This window comes from Enhydra lutris, unplaced genomic scaffold (genome assembly GCF_002288905.1).
Source record: "Enhydra lutris kenyoni isolate GAN:26980312 unplaced genomic scaffold, ASM228890v2 scaffoldscaffold33, whole genome shotgun sequence".
In the NCBI taxonomy this organism is placed as follows: Eukaryota; Metazoa; Chordata; class Mammalia; order Carnivora; family Mustelidae; genus Enhydra; species Enhydra lutris.
Genome location: NW_019154117.1, coordinates 17,498,316 through 17,523,480, shown reverse-complemented (window position 1 = coordinate 17,523,480; position 25,165 = coordinate 17,498,316). Strand labels below are relative to the sequence as shown.

Below are 25,165 nucleotides of genomic sequence, written 5' to 3'. Positions count from 1 at the left end.
AGGCTTTGGGACTAGGTAACTTCACAATGAATAAATGACAATGAAGAATTTTTTACTTTCATTTCTCGTGAAAATGAAACAATTCTGAGAATCACAAAGGACAAAAGAACAACCTTCCACTTCAACAGGCAGGAAATAAAAACCATTTACAAACCCAAATACTGTTACAGTGTGCCATTTTCATGACTTCAAACTTTATTTTGAATTCCTTCAACTGTAAAACTAGTGGAATATTACTGAATTACACAAAATATGGTTAGAACAACAAAAAGCTGAGTAAGGAAAGGATCAAATCTTTTTCCCCCCAAAAATATGAAACGGTGCATTACCACATGGATAAAGTCACAATTTGAAATACAATATTACAGTAACAACAAGCAACCAAAGCTGTGTAACAGTAAAAGCAAAATTCCAGACCCGTTTGGAATGAGATTCAAAAATCTGTAAGATATTAAATAGGAGTAAAATGCAATGTAAAAATGGAACTTCCAAGAAATTAAATCCCAAGAAAATAATTGAACACTTACTGAGAAGGATGAAGAAGAGTTTACTGCTTAGGCTGGTCATTGCATTGAAATGATCATTGTCTTTAGTTCCCACATAGTCCATACTTAAACTCTCCTCATTTTTCAATACATATGACTTTGCCAATGGAACGTTAAGTACACTGAATGAATCACTTGGTGAAACAGAGACAGTAAGTCCAAGAGAATTTAAAATCATAAATGGCGCTAGATCCCGTATGAAGACAGTTGAAGCTCCAGTGGCAGCTTCTGTAAATGCCTAATAAGGAAGAGTTATTGTAAATAAAATGAAAACTAAATAACAAGCAGAACACTAACGGATGTATGACTAATGACTAAGTTAATAAAAAACTTTTTGTTCAATGAAAAAAAAGGGTTAGCTCAGACTAGTATACCAACACTTAAGGTTTCAAATTTCTTTTCTTACCTTGGCTAAATTATTTAACATTACAAGGCCACATTTGGATAATGTAATGTTTAGCTGGTCTTTTGAATGGAAAGTTATAACAGTTTTATATTCTGGCACTTTGTAATTTTCTTCTTCAGTATCTGACTCAACAATGGCCTTTTTTGCTTTCTTTTTCATCTAAAACGACACATAAATTACAGAAATATAAGGAAAATTTGTTCCTAGGAACACATTACTCATTTTGCAAAGAAAAAACAAACTAGACAAATCCCAATAACAACATCATAGAAAACAGTAAGTTTTATCAGCCCACTGCCTTACTGGAATTGCTTGGACATCCACCAAATAAGGTCACATAGGACACGGGCAATAATAGAGGAAAAATACTTCTCATCCTCAGTGATACTAAAATGGCAAGCACAATTCAAAAGGAAAAATAAACCCTAAAATGACTAAATGCATGTGGCATCTGAATGAAAATTAAAAGTACATACTTCATAGCTCATGGACATTCAGAACAAGAAAAATCATTTGGTTTATTAGTTAGGTTTATTGGCTACGGGATAAAGACTAGAAACCAGGGATTTAAAAAGTCCACAAACAGCTGCGGAACAGTGCCATGAGAACCTATGACTCCTGAGAATCAATACCATCTACCACTTTTTAGAATTCACAGATCCACTGCCCAGGTATATTCTGACCTAAAAAACACCAAAGAAGTTCCTTTATCCAATCTTTTATCTGAAATATGTACATAGTAGTCGAATACAAAAAGCCAGTAACCTCTGTTGTTATATTAACTGGTTTTCGACCACTGAAAGTTTGTCAGCAGGTGACTGAATCATTATTTCGAGGAAGACATGTTAGCAACTCTTCAGTCTCCTGCTTTGAAGCATAATTTCATCCATCTAAAGGTCCTGATTCTTAGGATTACACGAATTTACAATGTATCTGAGAAACAAGTAATAGTATACTTTCTTCTATATATACAGCCTTCTAGAGACAAAGGAAACTCAGGGTAGCCAAGAGCCTACACGAAGATGCTGGAGGCATTTAACGCGGTGGTTCCAGAGCGGCATGCCGCCTCTTCCACTTCGACAACAGTCCTTGAGGGATGGCTCTAAAGCGCTCTAGTCTCAGTTCCTTCACATGTTAAAATGGAGTTAAAAACTCCAACTTCAAAGGGGCGCTGTCAGGGTTCAAGCAAACGTACACTATCTAGAACAGGGTCTAGAACGCAATAAATGTTACACAATTACTTGTTTTAGCACAGGAGGCACTGGTCTTGGGTCTGAAAATTACATTCACAGGCCAAAGAGCAAAGTATGCGGCAAGGCTCATAATGAGAAAACTTGAACTTTGTTGTTACTAAAATTAAACTATTTTGTGGTATGCACTTTGTTTTTGAAAAACATTTCAGACTTCAAATGTACCTTGATTCCAAGATTCCATGGTCTAAAATCCTCAGTCTGATCAATTTCTAAGGGTTCAAGCAAAGGCTCCCAAACACCAAACATTTCATTGTAATAATGCACCTGGAGAGAGAATTACATTTTGAAATAAGATATTCTTATACTTCCTAAAATGATCTTCCATGCTGTTTCCCACCACTACTCCCTTTGGCTCTGCTATTTCTTTATATGATAACTGTTCTCCGTGCCTTTCCTTAGCTTCTTATACACACTCCCTCAGCACTTTGCTCACCAGGCTAACTTCACAGTCTAGTCTTCGCAATTTAATCCAAATAAAACTCTCTTTAAAGCATCTTTCCTTGACTTCCCGACGGGCTAAGTATCAAAAACCGTCATAAATAAAATGTCATTTATTATTGACATTTTTAAACAGATCTGACTACCTCTACTGATTTTTTTTAAATCTCTTGATGATGAATTACAACTCATTAAGTGCTTATTTATTTGATCTCTCAGAATCTCTTAGACATTCTAGATCATATCCTCCACAAAATATACAGAATCTAGCCAGAATTTCAAAATGTGAAACCTAGTCAGTCAGTTCTACCTCTATTAGTGTGTATTTCTGTATCAACAAACAAATAATTTACCAGCTCATACATTTTCGTATTAATACAAATTAGTAGAATATTCAATTAGTTTCCACTAGACATAAACTCATAACTTAAACCAAAATTATCGTTGGGGATAATTCTATGTAGATAAATTCTGAAGTAAAATGTATGTTGGTTCAAAACAAGTATCTCCCTTATAATTAAAGTACTCTCACAAAAATGTGAAAGAACTTTGTAGATACTCACTAAAGATAATGCACGCAAAGAAGTATGAGGCATATCCTAATTCTTTCTACTACTCTTTTAGAAGAGATTCAGAAATAGTCTATTATCCTTTTAAAGGAAAAAAGATACTCAGTTCTTAAAAATAAGAATTTTGAATCTAATCAACACTATTAATGTATCACTTTAAGTTGATAAAATCAAAAATCAACTGAAATATCCAAGTTAAATTTACATTACAATACTGTACACATAAAAACTATATCAAGGGCTTAAATTTGTATACTTTCTTCCAAAAGTATTGTGAGCCAACATTCATGTTTACAATAAACTTAATTAAAATATTTATGTGAGATACCAAAAATACTCCATGTGTAGCATTATTTGTTATAAAATCTGGAAAAATGCTGCATATACTTACTTCTAGTTCAAGCTGACAGTAGAGATTTATCAAGGAACTCCAGTTTTTCCCTTCCCCTGAAAAACGTGACTTTGCCAACAGCATAGGCACTGTTCTATGACCAATTCCAGCTTCAAGAACTATAAAAATAGAATCAACGTTCACTTTTATCATCTCTCCTTTGAGTACCAATTCAGTTGTGGGAGCTTTGTTTTCAATTTCATTTGGTTCTTCAAGAAACCACATTTTTAAATTCTTCGTATCCTTCTTTTCCCATAAATGAGCTGCAGAAGAAGTAGTTTCTGGTGGGCTGGTATCCTTGGATGTATAAAGTGCTGATGTTATGGTAATCACAGTATTTATGATAACTGGAGAAACCTAAGGGGAAAAATTTAAACTAGTAAAAAAATCTACCCATACCACTTTAAAAAATTAGGTACTTCAAAAAACATTAAATATACTTGTTGAAGTATTATGAAGAATTAATATTAAACTAATACCATTACCATGACATAGCAGATAGCTTATTGCCTTCAAAAATTCTATAATTAATTTCAATTTTTTAAAAAGATCTATTTATTTTGAGAGAGAAACAGTGATTGTGCACATGCGCACAAGTTCAGGAAAGGGCAGAGGGAGGAGAGAATCTGGAGTGGAATCCCAGCTGAGTGAGGAGCCTGATGTGGCACTTATCCCCATGACCCCAAGATCACAACCTGAAATGAAGGGCCAGATGTTGAATCAACTAAACCACCCAGGTGACCCTAATTTCAATTTCTAAAATATTTACCTGGATCTTACAGATATTAAATTGATCAAGTGTTAAGTTCAACTATGTATACCATAGGAATATTAGATGTTAACTAAAGAAGAAGTCGTACAACAAAAATAAAATATACAATACTCAAATGTGTATTAAATAATACACTGTAAATAATGTGTCACATAAAAACTTTCAAAAACATAACTGCTTCATTTTTTGCTTATTTAACAATTAGAAGAGGGGCGCCTGGGTGGCTCAGTGGGTTAAAGCCTCTGCCTTCGGCTCAGGTCATGATCTCAGGGTCCTGGGATCGAGCCCCGCATCGGTCTCTCTGCTCAGCAGGGAGCCTGCTTCCTCCTCTCTCTCTGCCTGCCTCTCTGCCTACTTGTGATCTCTGTCTGTCAAATAAATAAATAAAATCTTAAAAAAAAAAAAAAAAAAAAAAAAAAACAATTAGAAGATGATATAATAATTTATTATTTCTAGGTTTTACTACATTTTTAAAAGGTGCCCTAAATATATGAATAACTGATTACATTTAACTTACCTTTAGTGTGAGGGACTTTACTGATATATCAATCACTTGTGGATCTGTACTTATTTGAGTAGCTTGATAGAACAAGTCACAGGGCTGCAAAACCTAGGAGAGAATATTTAATATCACCAAATTAACATTGTTCTAAAACAGTTTTATGTACAGACATTCCTAGAAATAGCTATGTTAAATAAACAATTTAAAGTTCCTTTTTAAAAACAGAAGTGACCCTAACACAATTATCTTTTATTCTTATCATTTCTAATAGAAAGTATTAACAATAGCAACAATATTAATAAAGCATAGTTAAGTCAAAGATCTTAAATATGCTTAAATACACAAAACCCCATAAAACTTGTATTATATATTTTATTTTACTTCATATAATAAAATTTTCTCCATTACAAAGCTGAAACAAAATAAGTTATATAGGAAAAGCTACCAAAGATGAGGAAAAAATTACAAATACATTAGATTTATTAAGTAATTCTTTTTAAAAAAAATTATTTTTATTAACATATAATGTATTATTTGCCCCAGAGGTATAGGTCTGTGAATCATCAGGCTTACCCATTTCACAGCACTCACCATAGCACATACCTTCCCCAATGTCCATAACCCAACCACCCTCTAAGTAATTCTTAATATAATCATAAACTAACTGAAGTTTTCTCTGTGGTAGAATTCTGCCCTCCAGCCTCTAAACACTCATGTTGCTCTCAAGTGCAAAATACACTCACTCACCTCCTCAGGTTTCTAATAGCCTCCTCCCATTATAGCCCCAACTCTAAAATCTCATCATATACGGATCTCATCTTTATTTCTCACTGATGCAAAAGTCCAAAGTCTCCTCTGTTATCAACTCAAGGTCTAAAATCTAAATCAGGCACAGGTACAGATGAAGTACCTTGGTATAATCTATTAAGTACGGCTGCTGGGGCGCAGCCTCTTTTTTGCGGATCTGTGAAAGGAAGAGGAGTTATCTGCTCCCATCCTCCCAACACAGAATGGTGGGGTAGACACAGGATAACAATTACAGATATTCCAGTTTAAGTGGGGAAATGGAAGGTAAAAAGAAGTCACTAGCCCCAAGTAAACTGAAACCCAGCCAGGTACATGAGTTTCTTGATATGGTTTCAAAGACTAGGAACAATTGTCTATGGCTGTCACCTCTACTGTCTGAATCACCCTTCCTTTCCTAGAAAAGGTAGCATAAATTTGTAACCAAGTGGTTTTATCATCCTGCTTCCTTGCCAGTAGAATTTCGGGGTCCAAAGAGTCACTCTTCATTTTGTACCTTTTGTCCCTCCCAGTCCATGCTGGCAGTGTTCCTGCTAAAATCCCTGCTAAAATCATTTTCTCAAGAACCTTGAGGGCCTTCTGTAAATTTTACAAAGTTTTACTCCATTAGACAAAAGCAACATCCACTGATCTTTTTGAGATAATCGTGGTCTCCTGCTGAGATAGCTAAAGAATGACATCTTTATGATTCCTAGATGCCTCCAGTGTGATTGAGATCTGTGAAACACATACTAGTCTCTTGAAAGGGCCCGCTGTATGTCTGAACATTATGATTTTTTGACCTAAGATTTAGCAAAAGTTTATACAATCACACAGTCTTTTCTCTATGCTACACATTTGGGAGCTAGAAATAGCTTTTCTGCCATTTGGAAGTCTAAGAAATATCAAAATCATAAAGTCCTGGTTCTCTGGGGGTTTTTTGTTGTTGATTTGTTTAACTGTTCTTCCTCCATTCATTTCTCTGCTCTAGCATTTTATTATGAACAGTAAGAAATCAGGCAACATCTTCAAATCAGGCAGCTTAGAAATCTCCTTAGCTATATATCCATGTTTGTCATTTATGAGTTCTGCTTTCCAGACAACTACAAGACACAATTTGCAAAGTTCTTTGTCACTACATTTGAGGGCATCCCTTTAGTTTCCAGTAACACATCCTTCACATTCTTTGTAGGCCCTCTTGGCAGCATCATCAATGGCCATATTCCTACCAAGAGTCTGTTCAACACAACTGAGGCTCTGTCTATCAATCTCTGTAAAACTCCTTCAGATCCTGCATACTGCCCATTCCAAAGCTGCTCCCTCATTTGAAATAACTGGTACAAACCCCTGTGTTTGTTTTCTACTGCTGCATAACAAATCAGTATGAATCCAGCAACTTAACACAAATTTATTATTTCCCTGTCTTCATGGGTCAGGAATCTTGCTGAAATCAGGTGTCAGCCTCCTGGTTGTCCTCACCTGAAGGTCTAACTAGGGAAAGATCTCCTGAGCTCCTTCAGGCTGTTGGTACAATTCATTTCTTTGTGGCCCCAAGACTGAGATTTTCATTTACTTGCTAGCTGTTGGCCAGAGACTGCTTTCTATTCCTACTAGTCATTCACAAGTTCTTGCCATGTGGCCTTCTCCCCAGTTTGCTCCTTCAAGGTGAGCAGGAAAGCATCATTTTAACCTAACCTAAAAATTAGGTCAGGCCCACCCAGACTCTCTTTGATTAACTCCAAGTTAACTAATTAATGACTTAATTATATTTATTAACCCTACACACATTTAAGAGAAGACTATACTGGACACATGCAACAGAGAATAGAAATCTTGGGGGCCATCTTAGAGTTCTGCTTATACTGACAATGAGGAATAAATCGGGGGGAGGATGACATCCAAACCCACTCCCCAAAGAAATCACATAAAATCTACCATTATTCTAATAACATTAGCGAGATCAACTGGTACATAACTTAAATATTTAGTGTATTATTTCTCTAAACTTCAAGGAGAAAATTATAACTACTTTATAATACATGATCCAAGATTTTCAAAATAAAGTTTGTGTTATCTCTTTATCTTACAGAAGACAAAACAAAATAAAAAAATATTATATGTATGAAAGTTTTTCTGTACCTTGGAAACTTTTCATAATAACCCTTTCCCCAAAATAAACACGAAGATATATGTTTATCTTTACCCAATTGCTTTATTTTCAAGTCTAGTTATTAAAGATTAAAAATGTAGCTGGTTATTAACTATAAATGTGTTTATGCCAAAACTACATTATAGCCAAGTTGTAACACAGTCCTGAGAGAACTTAATGATGTAAAATCATTTCTTAAAATGGAACTGTTTTCCTAGTATTATTTGTCTTCAACTATAGCCACTGTGATTTCAGTGCTATTTTACTATTCTCTTCTCCTTCCTACTCTCAAACCTAACTGCTCCCAGTCTTACGTGATTCTCATACCAATGCATTCCTTTCCTGCTGCTACTGCTTCTCCTTCAAAGAAGCAATCTTAGGATACAGACAACACCTACAGAAACCTACGGGAGCTCACTATAAATTACTTCCCTCAGCTACTCTTACAGGAGAGTTAGTCTTCTATTATAGAATCCTCTAAGGTATTTTTAACAAAATATGGAAGAAATTAAATAGTCTCCAGGGGCGCCGGGGTGGCTCAGTGGGTTAAAGCTTCGGCCTTCGGCTCAGGTCATGATCCCAGGGTCCTGGGATAGAGCCCCACGTTGGGCTCTCTGCTCAGCGGGAAGCCTGCTTCCTCCTCTCTCTCTGCCTGCCTCTCTGTCTACTTGTGATCTCTGTCAGATAAATAAATAAATAAATCTTAAAAAAATAAATAAAATAGTCTCCAATTTAGGGTATTTTACCCATAAATGTAAGGCTCATATACTACAGGAAAAACTATTAATGTAATTTATTATAAGAACAGTAAACATATTATACTTCCTTCAATAGATAGTTGTAAGCACTCAATAAAATTCTCAAAAAAAAAAAAAATTCATGATTAAGATTCTTTCAAAATTAGATAGGGAAAATTTCTCAACATACTAAAGGTTTTACATTAAATTCACAAGCAAATATTAAAATCATACTATTACCACCTAACTTAATAACAGGAATACGATGAGAATGAATCATTACTGTCATTCAAGGAACAGACAATGTTACTTTTGCAGGTGATTTTTAGAAAATCTAGCATCATTAAAAATATTAGTAAAGATAACAAGTTTAGGAAAATTATAGAATTAAGATAAATTCATTAAAAGAGCTGACAGCCCGGGGCACCTGGGTGGCTCAGTTGGTTAAGCATCTGCCTTCCACTCAGGTCATGATCCTGGACTCCAGAGATTGAGCCGGCAATTGGGCTCCCTGCTCAACGTAGTCTGCTTCTCCTTCAGCCCCTCTCCTTCAACCCCGCCCAGCTTGTGCTCTCTCTCTTAAATAAATAAAATCTTTCAAAAAAAACAAAAAGCTGACCAGCCAGCCATCAAAAAGAATGAAATCTTGGCATTTGCAATGATGTGGATGAACTATAAAGTATTATGCTAAGTGAAATAAGTCGGTCAGAGAAAGACAAATACCATATGATTTCACTCATTTAAGAATTTAAGGAACTAAACAGATGAACATAAGGGAGGGAAAAAAGAGAGAGAAAGAGGCAAACCAAAACACAGACGGATAACTATAGAGAACAAACCTAAGGTTACCAGAGAGGATGTTGGGGGGCGGGGGTTAAAAAGGTGGTGGGGATTAAGGACTGTACTTGTGACGAGCACCGGGTATTGTGTGGAAGTGCTGAATCACTATACTATAACCTGAAACAATATTATACTGTATGTTAACTGGAATTTGAATAAAGACTTAGAAAAAAAAAGCTGTCAGCTATTTATTATTATGTAAAGTAATTCAGCATATGGATCATGAGTTAGCTTTTATTAGGATTTAGGAATTTATTCAAAAATTATTATAAAACATTAATGAATGAAATAAGGTCAGACAACATAAATTTATACTCTACAGGAAGCAAAGATGAAACAAACTACCCCATATATTAAAATGGGTAGAAAAATTTGGTGCCATCTAGCCTTTGAAAATTAAATATCTTTTTAAAAAACACATGCATATAACACTTTACATACATTTTTAAAAGTTTTATGAAGTTCTACTAACCATCCATGGACCCCAATTAATATTAAATTAAGAAACTTTGTTTTAATACAAAATGAATACAGTATCAATTAAAGTTCCACTAACTACAACTTATCAAAATGTATGTGGCCAAAACTGCTGGTTGGCCATAAATACACTTCTCAAAATTCCCTATAATCATATAAGTTTCCCTTAATACATGGTTACCCAGCTAAAGATCTCCTTCTCTAGATTTCTATTTCCATCTGTGAAGGAAGCAACTTGTAGCACACACAGTAATAATCCATCTACAAGTTGAAAGTGATGTTTAAAAAGTCTGCTTCAAAGCAGAAGCAAGCTACCAAGACAACCTTGCAAAGTCCCCAAGGCGGGGGGCACAGGGTGGAGGGGGGCGGCAGAGATAGGAGCAGAGTAGTTCTCTCAAAACTTGGAAGTGATTTACCTTCATGTTATTTGTCAAATTCTTTAGCTGTATACTAAGTAGAAGGCTACTGCTAGGTAGAGTGTAATGGTCAGCAATTTCAAAATGGTCAGCAGAATGGGACCAAGAAGAAAAAATCAATTTCTTTGAACAAGTAGATTAAGTTACATCCCAGGAATACCCAGCAGCAATATGTAAAGAATCTTTTAAATGCAGTTTAACCATGCTAACAATGTAGTTAACCAGGGGGTGGGGGGTGGTACCTCTTGTTACAGAAGCCTACCTAATATCCTAATACAGAATTTCATACCTGGAAGTTGGTACCACTGTAACAAAGTCAAAATATCTGACTGATTTAGCAACTGAATGGACATGGGCTCTTTTAAAATGAGAGAGGACATCAACTATCTCCATTTGACCTCTATCTGTACTTTCTAAAAGATTAAGTTTTTCTTTCCATCTTATTTCTTAACTCAGGCAAAAGACCCTGGTGGCAAAGTATTCCCTGATGGGCTGAAACCATCCCTCAAGCAGAGAGGACTGCCCTGAGCCAGCAAGACCCCATGTGACTGACCCCAGGAAAATGATCGACCCGACCTTTACCACCCACCTGCATGGACCCACCGATCTCTGTCGCGCTTCTTCCTTATATAAACCTAGAAACATTTTTGGCACCTTGGAGACAATCTTTGAGATACTGGACCCTTGTCTTCTCAGTGTTGGCCTCACTGAAATAAATTCCTTATTTCCCGCCACTCATGTGTCTGCCTTTGGATTCTGCAAGCAGCCAGTGGCCAAGCGCTGTCTGTTTGGGACCCCAGAGTCAGGTGCTTTGCACCCCTGGCCTTCTGGTTACAAAAATGCAAAGCTAATGACTTTAACAATGTCAGAGCAAAATATTTGGTGAAGCTGCTACTGGTGATACCTAGGAAGGCAGACAATGTGTTTTAGAAAAAAGCCTACTGCCAGACAGGTTTGGAATATTTAGAAGGCTGCTATTTATTAATTCCTTCATCCTGCTGTTTGCAAAGCCGTGTAAGAGAAAAGAAAATACTGAGGAGAGTCCGGCTCTAAGGAAGGGCCTCAGCAAGAGAGAAGACTGCAGTTCCTAGTCTTTTTCTGGCAGTTTCCGTTAAAATCAAACACGGGAACTAGCCCGTGACAAAAACAACAACAACAAAAATGAGAGTACAGATGATGCCTGTCCCCCTTGCCCAGTCCTATTTACTAAGTCTGGATGAAGGTAGACTATAGAGATTAGTAAATAAAATGGGAGTTTTCTAGAATAAATGAATGGATGCATTCTTTCATTATGGTTGCTTATACCTGGAACTACCCAGAACTAAACTAAATGTTTAAGGAATGAAAAACTGCCTAAGAAACTATTATCAGCCATGCAAAAGTCTTTTGTTAATTCACCTGCTACAACAATCTCCAAGTAACTCGCTCAGTAGGAAGCAAAGTGTGAAAACAGGGCAGCTCCCAAAAAAAGGCAATAGCCACTTCAGATGTCTCTACAGAGAATAATTGCTTAAAAAAAAAAAAAACAAAAAAAAAAAACAAAACAAAAACATCTTTTAGAGGAGAAAGCTGGCGCCATCTGAGCAAATGACCATGTTTTTCCATGGGAGTGAAAACAGAAGACTCCAACACGGGCTCACCCAAGAACCTGACTCTGTTGCAAGAGCTGCAGGTTTTCACAGTTCTGCTCAGAAGGATGTGACAATCGTTACGGGTAAGTGACTAACAAGTGCTCCCCATTCCAACTTTTCTGAATGCGTTTTTAAACTGCAGTTATCCTGCCCTTACGCCACCATTATATAACGGTTGTGTGTGTGGTGATGGAGTGTTTGCTGAAAAGACATGGCTTATGTGTCTATTGGTTAATAGATTATCAAAAAGGAGAAGTCATGGCAGACTGAACAAAGAAAGCTGTCACCTAAAGATTCTGAACTTTGAGACTGCAGCCCTTAAGGAAGAGATAAATTTGTTCTACGGGTGAGAAAAGACAAATATGAATTATTTGTGTGGACAAGGGAAGAGACCTCTGAGTGGACCGGTAGGGCAGGACCTCTAATTGCTATCTGTTATTTCCTCGTCGGGAGCAAAATGGAGTCTCTCACGTCAAGTAGGAGCCTGTGTGAAGCAAGGGCTCGAGCAGTTAAGGTACTGCAGCTAGGAGATATCACCGGGACCGACGTCAGCAGACACCCCAGAACTGAGAAGGAGCAGGACCAGAGGAGGTCTGCAGAGACCCAAAACTGACTAAATCCCTTTGAAAGGGGAGGATTTGGGCAGTAAACTGTCAGACTCTTCAGACCTGACCCCCTATGTCTGACCACTTTAAAAAGGCAATTGCTGTGAAGGCTCTGCCTGATTGATCTCCGAACAGAACGGAGATCCTTCCCTGCTTGAACATCAGAAGCAGTAAGTGCTGAGAGCTGACCCAGCCCAGACGGTGGCCTTGTCTCCTCTTCACGCCCACAGACTGACTTCACATTTGGTTCACTAACTTCTGTTATCGTGTTTGTTGTGTGATTTGTCTTATGCCCTGCTTGGTGTGCTGTGTAAGAAGCCAAGTTGAATCACACGGTGAACTGTCACTGTGTCTGGAATCCTGAACCTGCTTTCTAATTGTGATTTAACTTTGCTTTATGATTAAATAAAGCTGACACCGTGGAAAGACACAACTCGTGCGTGCCTTCGCAGTATGCTCAAGACCGTCCTCTTCTCTTCTATAGAAATAAAAGTTTTACCTGAGTACAAGGTAGCTCAGAAAAAAAGACCACATTTCCCAACCCTTTGTGTGTGTCATACAGCTAAGTTCAAGTTGTTAAAAAGAAAACCAGAGGATCAAGATGGAGTCGCGTATGCTAGGCTAAGTCACTAAACTTAATACCTAAGCTAACTGCGGTTTCAACCTCCCCTGGAAATGCAGTCTTCGTCAGTCAGGAATTTTTTGGCCTGCACCAATGAGGTAATCTGTCACATGGACCCTTCTCTATCCCCAAAAGGAAGATAAATTAATCCACCAAGAAGACTCCCTCTTTTCTCCCTAAGGGAACATGACCTTGTCCAAGACAATCCTTTCTTTTGCTAATAACTTCCTTGCCCCGTCCTCCTTAATAAGAATCTTCATTTTATATAACTCCTAGGAGCTTCTTTTTGCTAGATGGGATGCAGCCAACGCATGAATTGCTTAATAAAGCCAAGTAGATCTTCAAATTTACTTGGTCAGATTTTGTCTTTTAACAAAGCCAAACGTATAGACAGAAGAAATATATGTAAGATTTCTATATTTTAACCTAAAAGACAATCTGTATCCCCTCCATTTCTTTTCTTTTCTTTTTTGACAGAAAGAGAGAGATCACAAGTAGGCAGAGAGGCAGGCAGAGAGAGGGGGAAGCAGGCTCCCCACTGAGGAGAGAGCCTGATGCAGGGCTTGATCCTAAGACCTGAGATCATGACCTGAGCTGAAGGCAGAGGCTTAACCCACTGAGCCACCGAGGTGCCCTTATATCCCCTCCATTTCTCTTTCCTTCTTTCCTAGTGGTGAGCCATCAGTCTTGCAAACTAGGACAATAAACTCTCTTGTATCCTAATATATGCATACTACGTATAACAAAATTATAGCTTATATTTCTATGTTGATGGTATTTATACCACTACCACATTTATGCTTCTAGTACTCCTTGCAGAAGTCTACATACACATTTTATAAGTGTCCTATATGAGCAGTAGAAGTAATAAGAGTTGAAAAAGATGTCTTTGAAGAAATAAACTAATCAGTTATGAATAGGTGCAAAACTAAGAGGCTACCAGAGAGTAAAACAAAAATGTGATTTTTTTCAAGGCAAATGGCTGAATGTTCAAATAAGTTATATGCAGAAAAGAAAAAAAACAGGGACAACTTGGTGGCTCGGTCATTAAATATCTGCCTACAGCTTAGGTCATGATCCCAGGGTCCTGGGACCCAGCCCTACGTCGGGTTCCCTGCTCAGCAGGGAGCCTGATTCTCTTCTCCCTCTGCCCCTGCTTGTGTTCTCTCTATCGCTGTCTCTCTCTCTGTCAAATGAATGAATAAAATCTTTAAAAAAGAAAAGAAGAAACATATCTGAGCCAAAATCTCCATATGGGAGAAAAAAGATTTAAAATAATAAAACTGAAACAACGAAGTGAACAACTAGTAGAAAGTCTCAAAGGCCTAAGAGAATTCAACTGAAGTGGTGAGAAAGCCACGGTGAGAAAAACGCATCTTAATACATACCACACTGAGGAGCACCTGGAGAAAGAAGAGTTTCAAAGCTGGAGTAATAATAATCTAGACTAGGCTCTCCGAGAAGAAAGAAAGGTATTTTACAGAGAAAGGCTGGAAAGTACGTAGGTAGTTTTCTAAAGTGGTATATACTGAATCCAAAATAGTTTACAATTAAGCAGATAATGAAAGAGTAAACTCACCGTAGTGATTTTGCCTTTTCTCTTGACTGGAAGGAATGGGCATGCTCTCACTTGAAGATCTTTAATGGCAGCAGTCATTGTATTGTTCTCAAGGTCACCTTTCCAACAAATTTCACATTGTGTTGTAAGGACTAAGGCAGGAGCATCACTTCTTGTCATATCAGCCACAAACACAATTTCGGGATTTTTAATGATAATATTAACTTCCCATTTGTCTGATTCCTGTACAGGTACTAAACAGAAACAAAAGTATGTTCACATTTTAAAATATTTATTGATCTTTGTTATACATATTATTTACGAATAATTATTTCTGAGAAAATGTTTTTTCATTCCAAGTAAAAAAATAAAAGAATCTTAGATCCCAAAGGAATCTACTGCAATTCTCTTAGTGTAAGAGTTCACGATGCTATAGTCTCCAGAACATTTAAAAATGTGGGGAGAAAAACCCTAACTAACTAACTAACTAACCCAGTTTCCAACTCTCAACTTGATACTACTTCTGCTCTACCATAAGGAATGAAGTATGTAAAAAATAGTGGAGAGCTATAAAGATAACAGAAATGAAAGAATTATTATCTGTAATTATTATCTGTAATTATGAAAAGTAATGGTTGATTTGTTATTCTCCCTACTTGTTTTTGTCAAAACATTCTTTGAAATTGCTGCCTGTAGGGAAGTCTATTTGTTTATATATTGTTCATAATTCGTGAACCCAATATATATTTACATCCTGAAAAATACGCAAACTGCACATTCTACCTGAAAGCACATTTAAGTTTTCCTTTTACCTATGAAAAATAAAAATTTTAATTTAGTAATTCACTTAACCTCATCATCTAGAAAGGTAATCAATGGTGAGTGCTACTGTAGCATTTTAGTTATAGTTATGAAATATTTTAGCTAATAACTAACCTTCTTCCTTAGCAGTCCATGTTTGAACACTGGTTTCTACAGCAGTGCCTGTGGTGTAGGCCTCAAGAAAGACATTTGCAACTGTCAGCAGAAATTCCACACTTGCACAAATATACATCTCTTGAAGGACTAAATCAGTTGTCCAACCATCTCTGACTTTTCTGTACTTTACATCCATCATGTCCTTTTTGTCAAACCCAACTGTCAGTCCTATCATTCTGAAAAACGCAATAACAACAATCCATCTTACAAATAACCAAACACACCAACAAAAGGCAAAAGACCTCTTAACCATTTACTAACAGCAAACCAGCATTCTGAAGTTATTTCTCCCAGGAAGGTCACAAAGTATTCCAAATAACAGACTTAGAAACTTCTGGAGCACAACTGTTTCATAAACTAGGAAGTACATCTGTAAGAAATTAGAACTTAGAATCTCAGCATATTTGTCTTAATTTTTCATGTTTTCCCTCGATTTTTCATGTTTTCATGTTTACAACTTGCAGAGATCAATAATAATCTAAATAGAGATTAATTTAAAAATCCAATTTAGGGGCGCCTGGGTGGCTCAGTGGGTTAAGCCTCTGCCTTTGGCTCAGGTCATGATCTCAGGGTCCTGGGATCGAGCCCCGCATCAGGCTCTCTGCTCAGCGGGGAGCCTGCTTCCTCCCCTCTCTGTCTCTGCCTGCCTCTCTGCCTACTTGTGATCTCTGTCTGTCAAATAAATAAATAAAATCTTTAAAAAAAAAATCCAATTTAATTGCACTGTTTATTTCTACTTAACCAATCCACTGACCATCCAGTAAGAACAGCACATAAGACTGAGAACCATAACTCCATTAAACTGAAGTTCTGAAGATCTTGTGATGCACCCAGAAAACAAGCATGCAACTTCGGGAATATGTTTTATAAAATATCATCAACCATTTCCCAAGTAAAAAGTAAGAATACTATTACCTAGGAGTTGCCTTCTTGACATGAGGCCTTTTATCATCTAAAATACAGTTTTTTAATGAAAAGGAAGAAAATGTTGAGTCATCTGTATACATTTTTGCAGTGCTTATGATATTCTCCAACTTAAATTCAGCAAGTTTCAGAGAAGGATCACGAACATCTATAAAGGAAGTCTGTGGAAGAGGAAATCAATACAACTTTTACACAAAAACAAAGTCTAATACTTATTTTAAGATATGAACTACCACCTTCTTTATCTCTATAGGGCTTGCTAATGAAAGGCCAAAAAAAATTTCACTTAAAATTTTATTTTTTAGGGGCGCCTGGGGGGCTCAGTGGGCTAAAGCCTCTGCCTTCAGCTCAGGTCATGATCTCAGGATCCTGGAATCGAGCTCTGCATCGGGCTCTCTGCTCAGTGGGGAGCCTGCTTCCACCTCTCTCTCTCCGCCTGCCTCTCTGCCTACTTGTGAGCTCTGTCTGTCAAATAAATAAATAAAATCTTTAAAAAAATCTGTTTTTTACATCACTGAGTTTAGGAAAGATAACTCATCTTAAAAGGGCAATGGTTAAACTTGGTATTAAAGTGAAATGATCAGTAACATTTTTCAGAGGAAAAGAGACTTCAAAATACATACAAATTATTAACAACTGTTACTTTATTTTTTTTTTTTTTAAGTTTTTATTTATTTGTTTGACAGAGAGATTACAAGCAGGCAGAGAGAGAGGAGGAAGCAGGCTCCCCTAGAGAGCAGAGAGCCCAATGCGGGGCTCGATCCCAGGACCCTGAGATCATGACCTGAGCCGAAGGCAGCGGCTTAACCCACTGAGCCACCCAGGCGCCCCAACAACTGTTACTTTAATAATAAGCGTTCACCTATATAATTTTCATCAAGTGAGAAAATATTTTTTTTTCCTAACTCACCTGGTCGGGACCCGGACTGTATAGGACCATGGTGAGATAGTCGGTTCTGAAGCTCATATTCAGTGTTGTCTTAACTTGAGAGGCCTGTGAATGGATTTCTACCACAGCAGCAGTCACTACAGTTGTTCCTTGGAAAAATTCAAAGTTATTGGGTAAAAAAAGTCAAGAAAGGTAAAAATCATGAAAATAGGTTTTAATAGGTTTAGCAGAATTTTCAATTAAATATGTAGAATAATGTTACTCAAGAAAAGAATAAAGATTAGAAAATTCAGAAGTTGAACTCAGTAACGCCCAGCTTGGGATTCTTTCCGTGATAGCTTAGGAATATTAATTAACACTTGGTGCCTCCATTTCCATTTTTGTAAGGTGAGAATAACAGAACCAACCACTGGGTTTGTTTTGGGGATTAAGTGAAAGAATATGTACAAAATACTTTAATTAGACTACCTGGTGCATAGTTTAATATTTAAATTTTACTTCAAAAAATTAAAACCAAACAAGATATCTTAGATATTTTAAACAACTGTCACACTGAAAAGAAGGATCCAAAATTCCTTCTTTTCTGCATTCTACATTTTGAGTCAAGGCATTATATGTACACGGAATATATTAAATGAGCTTTTTATTAAAATACAGCAATTGCTATTTCTCACGGTACCCAACTGCACAGATCAGTGCCACCACGTAACTTATTTTTAATTTAGGTAAAATTTGTATCAGTAAAATAAGTTGATAGCAACTGAACAATTTAATGAGATTTTGTACATCCACACTACCAACACTCCCATTAAGATTACTAAATATTTACATCACTCCCAAAAGTTCTCTCATACCCTTTTCCAGCTCTTCCCCAACCTCCTTACCATTCTAATTTTAATCAGAAAGGTTAGTTTTGTTTGTCCTCAAATTCTGTATAGAGTAACATTAAGAGTAAAACCTCTTTTATGTTTGGCTTCTTTCCATTAACATGCTCCTGACAGCCATCCATGCTGCCACATGTATTAGTAGTTCATGCTTTCTTACGCAGTCTATGAAAACACACAATTTGCCCCTTCTAGGACTAACGAACATATGGGTTGTTCCCAGACTTAAATGATTATGAATAAATCTGCTACAAATATTGCTGAGTAAGTCATGTAGTGTATATATACACCTATTTTGGAGTGGGGTCGGGGAAATACTTGGACCTGGAATTGTGTGTCACAGGGTAGATACATGTTAACCCCCAAACTCTTAATAGTTACACTATTTTACGTTCCCAACAGCATTATGAGTCTCAGTTGTCTCATACTCTCGTCAACACTTGAAGCTGTCAGTCTTAAAATCTGACTCATCTGGTAAAATGAACTTTTCCTGATAAATATGTGCTAATAGCACATTTTCATCTGTGTAAGTTTCCTTTTTTTTTTTTTTTTTTGAAGAGATTTTTTTTTTTTTTTAAGATTTTATTTATTTATTTGGCAGACAGAGATCACAAGTAGGCAGAGAGGCAGGCAGAGAGAGAGAGGGGGAAGCAGGCTCCCCGCTGAGCAGAGAGCCCGATGTGGGGCTCGATCCCAGGACCCTGAGATCATGACCTGAGCTGAAGGCAGAGGCTTTAACCACTAGCCACCCAGGTGCCCCTGTGTAGTTTCCTGTTAATATATCCTCCTTTCCCAAGTATCCAACTCATCTGGTAATTATTTTAGTTTCAAGTTATTAATTTCAAGGAGTTTTCAGGTATTCTAGATATGAAAACAATGTCAGATATATGTATCATGAATATGTATCCCAGACTGAGGCCTCACTTTTCACAATCTTGATACCATCTCTGGATAAGGAGAAGCTGAAAATGTTTATGAATTCTATTTTATATAGTTTTTATGATTAGTGTTTTATCTACCTAAGAAATCTTTGGCAACCCCATGATCATGAAACTATTCTTCCATGGCTTCTTCTAGAAGCTTAAATGTTTTAGCTATCAAGGACGCTTGGGTGGCTTAGTTGGTTAAGCGGCTGCCTTCAGCTCAGGTCATGATCCCAGAGTCCTGGGACTGAGTACCACATCGGGTTCCTTGTTCACCACAGATCCTGCTTCTTCTCCCTCTGCCTGCCACTCTCCTTGCGTGTGTTCCCTCCCTCCCTCTGATACATAAATAAAATCTTTAAAAAAAAAAGTTTGGCTTTCAAATATGTCTTTCATCCATCTCAAAATAATTCCTGTGTATGGCATTAAGGGACAAGCTTCAGTATTTCCTGTTAAAAGATTTATCCTTTCCCTATTGACTAGTCTTTGTTGTTGAAAATCAGTTGACTCCACTTGTGGGTTTTCTGGACTCTTCAGTTTTACAAATCTGTCTATGCTAACTTTAGATTTACTGCAAATTTTGAAATCAGACAGTATAAATTTTTGTCTTTCACAATTTTTTTTTTTGACCTTTGTTTTTTTTTTCCGGCTATCTAATCAAAGGAACTTTTACTTCTTTCTACTCTGTAGACCTCTTAAGCCTTCTCCTGGCCTTGTAACTCTGTCCATGGCTATTAGTTAACCTGGTATGATGACGATTCTGAACACTTTCTACTTATGCCCACTTTAGGGGGAAAACTTAACACTTCAGTATTAAGTATGTCTTTTAGATATTTCTAGTTTTCATCATAAATAGGTGCAGAATTTTGTCAAATGTTTTTTTCTGCATCTACTGAGATATGATTTTTTCCCTCTTTGTTAATTTGGTAAATTTATTAATTGATTTTTGGCTGTTAAACCAACTTTTGCATTTTGAGATAATTCTCACCTGGTCAAGATGAATATCTTATATCCTTATTGCTGGATTCAGTATGATTAATATGATTGTTAATTAATATGATTAATATGTTGTTAAGAATTTCCATGTCTGTGTTCATGAAGGATATTAGTGTGTGATATTCTTTTTTTTTGAAAAGACTTTTTCTTTTTTAAGATTTTATTTATTTATTTGAGAGAGAGAGAGAGAGAGAATGAGAGAGAGAGCATGAGAGGAGAGAGGACAGTGGGAGAAACAGACTCTCTGGCAATCAGAGAGCCTCATGTGGGACTCGATCCCAGACTCCAGGATCAAGACCTGAGCAGAAGGCAGTTGCTTAACCAACTGAGCCACCCAGGAGCCCCAACTTTTTCTTTTTTTAACCACGGTAATGCTGGCTTTAGAAAATGGCCAAGGAAGTGTTCCCTCCTTTTATTTTCCAGAAGAGTCTGTGTAACACATTATTTTGAATGTCAATATTTAACAGAATTTATCACTGAAATTCAATTCCTTTAACAGATACAGGGCTACTCGGACTTCTTATTTCTTCTCATGTCAACTTTGGCAACTTTGTTTTCCAGGAAATTTGTCCATTTCAAACAAGTTGTAGAATTCACTCTCACAAAATAATCCATAATAGTCCCTTATTGTCTTGATAGCAATCTGTAATATCTATTTAATTCTGATACTGATAATTTGTTCTCTCTCTCACTCCTTTGTCCTATTAAGGATTCATAAACTTTATTCATTTTTTCCAATGAAAACAATCTCTGACTTTGCTAATTTTCTCCACTGTATGTCCACTTCTCTTCAATTGATTTCTATTCCTATCTGTAATACTGCTTCCTTTTATTTACTTTGGATTTAATTTGCTCTTTTTCTTCTAAAGGTTTTTCTCCAGGCAAAACCTTTAATCTTTTTAAACTCTGTTCTATCCTCATCAAATCCCTTATAGCTACAAAGTTCTTTCAGCAGTGCTTTAATCGCATTCCACAAATTTTTATTAGATTTTATGTTCATTACCTTCCAGTTTAAATAATTTTCTAATTTTCTTTGGTTTTTTGTTTTTGTTTTTTTTTTACGATTTTATTTATTTATCTGACAGAGAGAGAGAGCACAAGTAGGCAGAAAGGCAGGCGGAGAGAGAGGGGTAAGCAGGCTCCCTGCTTCGGATGTGGGGCTCAATCCCAGGACCCCGAGATCATGACCTGAGCTGAAGGCAGAGGCTTAACCCACTGAGCCACCCAGGCACCCCATTTCCTTGTCTTTTTTGACAATTTTAAAATTTTAAAAATTGTTTAATGTCCAAGTATTTCAAGCTTTTTTGACATCCTGTTGCTAATGACTTCTAAGTGAATTCCATATGACCAGAAAACTTCATTGCCCCCAGAATGGTTTACCCTTGTGACTATTCCAAGAGCCCGTTAACAAAAAATGAAAAAAGTGCATTCTGCAATTACTGAGTGTAGTATTATACTAACATCAGGTGAGTTTGTTAACAGTGTTCAAATGCTCTGTATTTTGATTTTTTTTTTATATTCTATCAACTACTAAGAGTGGTATGCTAAATCCGCAACTGATTCTGTGTATGTATATTTCTTCCTTCAGTTTTGTCAATTTTTGCTGCATGTTTTGAAGTTCTGTTATTAGTTACATTTAAAGTTGTTGGATCTTTTTTGTGAATGGATCCCTTTATCATTGTTAAAAAAAATACAAACTTGTAAAGAAACATTTCTGAGATCACCAGGAGAAAATGAAGCCTACTAGGATTATTTTCATGGTACATAGGAGGTATAGCTAAAATTTTAGGGGTGATAATGTTACTATGACTACATTTAAAAAGTAGAGTTCTGCTGTGCCTGGGTGGGTCAGTCAGTTAAGCATCTGCCTTTGGCTCAGGTCATGATCCCTGAGTCCTGGGATCATGCCCTGCACTGGGTTCCCAGCTCAGCGGGGAGTCTGCTCCTCCCTACGCCCTTCCTTCACTCCACTCATGCTCTTTCTCACACTCTCTCAAATGTATAAATAAAATCTTCTTAAAACAAAAAATAAACAAAAAGTAAAGTTCTTACTACTTAAATATCGATTAGAGATAGAACATCTGAGATTTGCTTTAAAGTCATCTAGTGGGGTCGGGGGAAGAATATGCAGACTTGAAGCTGTGATAAGGCAGCCACATGATACCAGTTGCTGAAACTGTGTTGATAGGTGTGCGTGGATTCATTCCTTTATTCCTTCTACTTTGGTGTATGTGCAAACTTCAAGAAAATTATTAAAACAATAATGTACTTAAATGTTTATTTTTCTTTTATTTCAGACATTATCTTTACACTCCCCACTACTTAAGTCCTTTCCACTTCCTCTATCTGTCCTATCTTCCTATCTTCCAGCTTTGGTCAGTTATGTCTTCATCTCTACATTAACATGGTTAATAACCTTTACATTCTTATTTACACAGTAAGATTTCTCCCTTCTTAGGAACCAAAAACATGCCGCCTTTCCCATATCACTCACATAATGTAGTTAATTAATCCCTCATTCCACATATTATATGAAATTTATGCTATTTTTTTTAAGACATTCTTCCACTTTACAAAATTTTTCTTACGGCTTTCTGAATTCCTCTGTAATGAATAGCCCAATAAAATAGAAAATTTTGGGATTCCTGTTCAATGCACTTCTGGGTAGGCCCATTGTTTCTGGATCCCATGTTGTCTTTTTTCCTGGATTCCTTGTTTGTTTCACTAGGTTAAATTTTCAAACAAATTTCTTTAGGAATGAGTATGAAAGTAGTAAACTTTGAGTCACTAGAAATTTGAGAATTATTGTGTTTTCACATTTTATGGTTTGACTATATATAGAATCCTAACTTCAAAATCATTTCCTTAGAAATATAACTTTAGTGCTCCATTGTCTTTTATCATCCATCTACCCTGTCCCATTGAGTTCTGTTCATGGCAATCTGATTCCAATCACTTTTTTCCCAAGCCCCTAGTAAACAGCTTGCTTTTGTTCTGAAACTAAGAATCTGATCTTTGTTGTTCTGACATTTCATGAAAATGTGTTTGCATGGGCAATCTTTGTTTATCCCATCTGCTTGAAACTTGTTAGATTTTTTATATCCAAGAATTTATTTCAATATTTATTTACCTTTAAAAATGTTCTTCTATCATTTCTTTGAAAGATTCTTCTCTTCCATTTTCTCAGTTCTTTCTCCTAAGACACTTATTATTCTGGATTTTGCAACTTTTGAAAGGTCTATACATCGTAAGTTTTATCTCACTTTATGTCTCTGTGGCTTATTTTTCTGCTGTGTCACGGGAGATTACATCAACTATATATTCCAACTCAGTACTTACATTTTAACCTCACGCTTACTGCATTTGTTCTGAATTTCACCAATCATATTTTTGGGTTCCAAGAACTCTTTCTTATCTTGAGAGGGTGGAAAATAGTGAGGGTAAGCTACAGTTTCTATATTCTCAAAATCCTCTGATTACGAATTAGAGTTTGTTTACATTCTTGTTACCTGAATTATTTCTGTTTCACTAAGAAAATAATATTCAGTTATCCTGGTTTCTTTTATGATTAACTTCTTGCTATTTTCTTAACCTAACCGTGAATATTTTAACAATAACGGACTGGGCTGATTATTCTATCCAGTAAGAAGAGAGTTTCATGTAAAGTCATAAGTGTAGTGTTAGGACTCTCCCTGAATGGAAGAGGTGTGTGTTATCTCAGGGCTTTGCAAGAGGGTCTGGTAGACTAGTAAGTGTCATTTGGAGAGAAGAAGGTTTGAGGATCCCCTCAAATGCCAGAATGAGAACTCTATTCTTACGAAGCATAGTCCTCCCAGCAACCTTAACTGACCCAATTCTCTCTTATGTGCTGGTGCTAAACTTAGAACCCAGTCAGGTTCCACACACCACATTAAATCGAGTATTAGATAAAACCTCTTTCTGAGTTACAGTTCCCCCTGCCCTCCTCTACCTATCTATCTTCCAGATGCTTGCTGAAATTCATCATTTAGTAATGATCATTCTTTCTTGACATCCTTAATATTTCGATACTCCTAATTTAATGTAATATATTCTATCTGGGATATATGCTGCACTAAGAACTAGGGAGAAGAGGTGGATGGGGAGAAAAATTGAAAATAAGGATGTATAGGGCAGTTGGAATAACAAGAATAAATACGAAGGAATTTTGTCACAACACAACTAGGAATTTTGATTCAACAGAAAAAAATAAACAGAATGCCTAATAACAATTTGGAGATACCCACATAGGATTAGCTAATTATACAAGATCTATAAACCTTATTTTCAAAAACCCAAACTAGAGACTGGAAAGGAAGGAGGAAGAAATGTGGGATTAGAGATGGGAAGGGGAAGGTTAATGGTAAGTTAAGAACATACCTTCTAAATGGTGTGAAGCATTAGTAGCCCCACTATTAACACTATTCTGTTCTTTTACTCCTGCAGGTGAGGCACCACCACCTTCTTCGTACCAAATATTGCCATATAATGTTTTAAAAATAGTTGTCATATCTTCTTGACTAAGAATGAACTGTGAAAAGAAAGATTTGTTTATTTTAACACTACTTTATGTAGTTAGAAATTCGCTTACATTGAAAAGCATGTGTTTCATCCCAGTCCTCTACAAACCAATTTTTTAATGCAATAGATAATTCTACTAATAGGATATTCAGTTTCCTAAATGACCATGTAATCTTTAGTACCTTGTGAAGTACGGAAATTAGATGTCAATACCAATGAAACTATGAATGATAAGTTTTTTGTTATGAACATATCAATTAACCTAATAATTTAAAGCCTTTAAAATGAACTTCCATTTATCCAGTTATTTTGCATTTTTTTAGTTACTAAACACCTCG

At 36.4% G+C, this 25,165-nt stretch overlaps 1 protein-coding gene across 6 annotated transcripts in view; it reads right to left on the bottom strand.

The window, feature by feature from the left end:
• LOC111153487 (vacuolar protein sorting 13 homolog A) overlaps nucleotides 1-25,165 on the bottom strand; it is a 225,743-nt gene that overhangs the window by 75,353 nt on the left and 125,225 nt on the right. For all 6 annotated transcript variants that reach the window (XR_002641007.1, XM_022512530.1, XM_022512531.1 and 3 more), the window contains 10 exons: nucleotides 24,687-24,837; nucleotides 17,507-17,634; nucleotides 16,588-16,757; nucleotides 15,631-15,848; nucleotides 14,716-14,948; nucleotides 4,892-4,984; nucleotides 3,603-3,959; nucleotides 2,367-2,468; nucleotides 952-1,110; nucleotides 528-783 (listed from right to left, as the gene is read on the bottom strand). Coding sequence is in view for 5 of the 6 variants with exons in the window: in XM_022512530.1 (XP_022368238.1) it covers nucleotides 528-783; nucleotides 952-1,110; nucleotides 2,367-2,468; nucleotides 3,603-3,959; nucleotides 4,892-4,984; nucleotides 14,716-14,948; nucleotides 15,631-15,848; nucleotides 16,588-16,757; nucleotides 17,507-17,634; nucleotides 24,687-24,837 (1,867 nt within the window). In the remaining variant the exon portion in view is untranslated. The remainder of the gene's footprint in view (nucleotides 1-527; nucleotides 784-951; nucleotides 1,111-2,366; nucleotides 2,469-3,602; nucleotides 3,960-4,891; nucleotides 4,985-14,715; nucleotides 14,949-15,630; nucleotides 15,849-16,587; nucleotides 16,758-17,506; nucleotides 17,635-24,686; nucleotides 24,838-25,165) is intronic.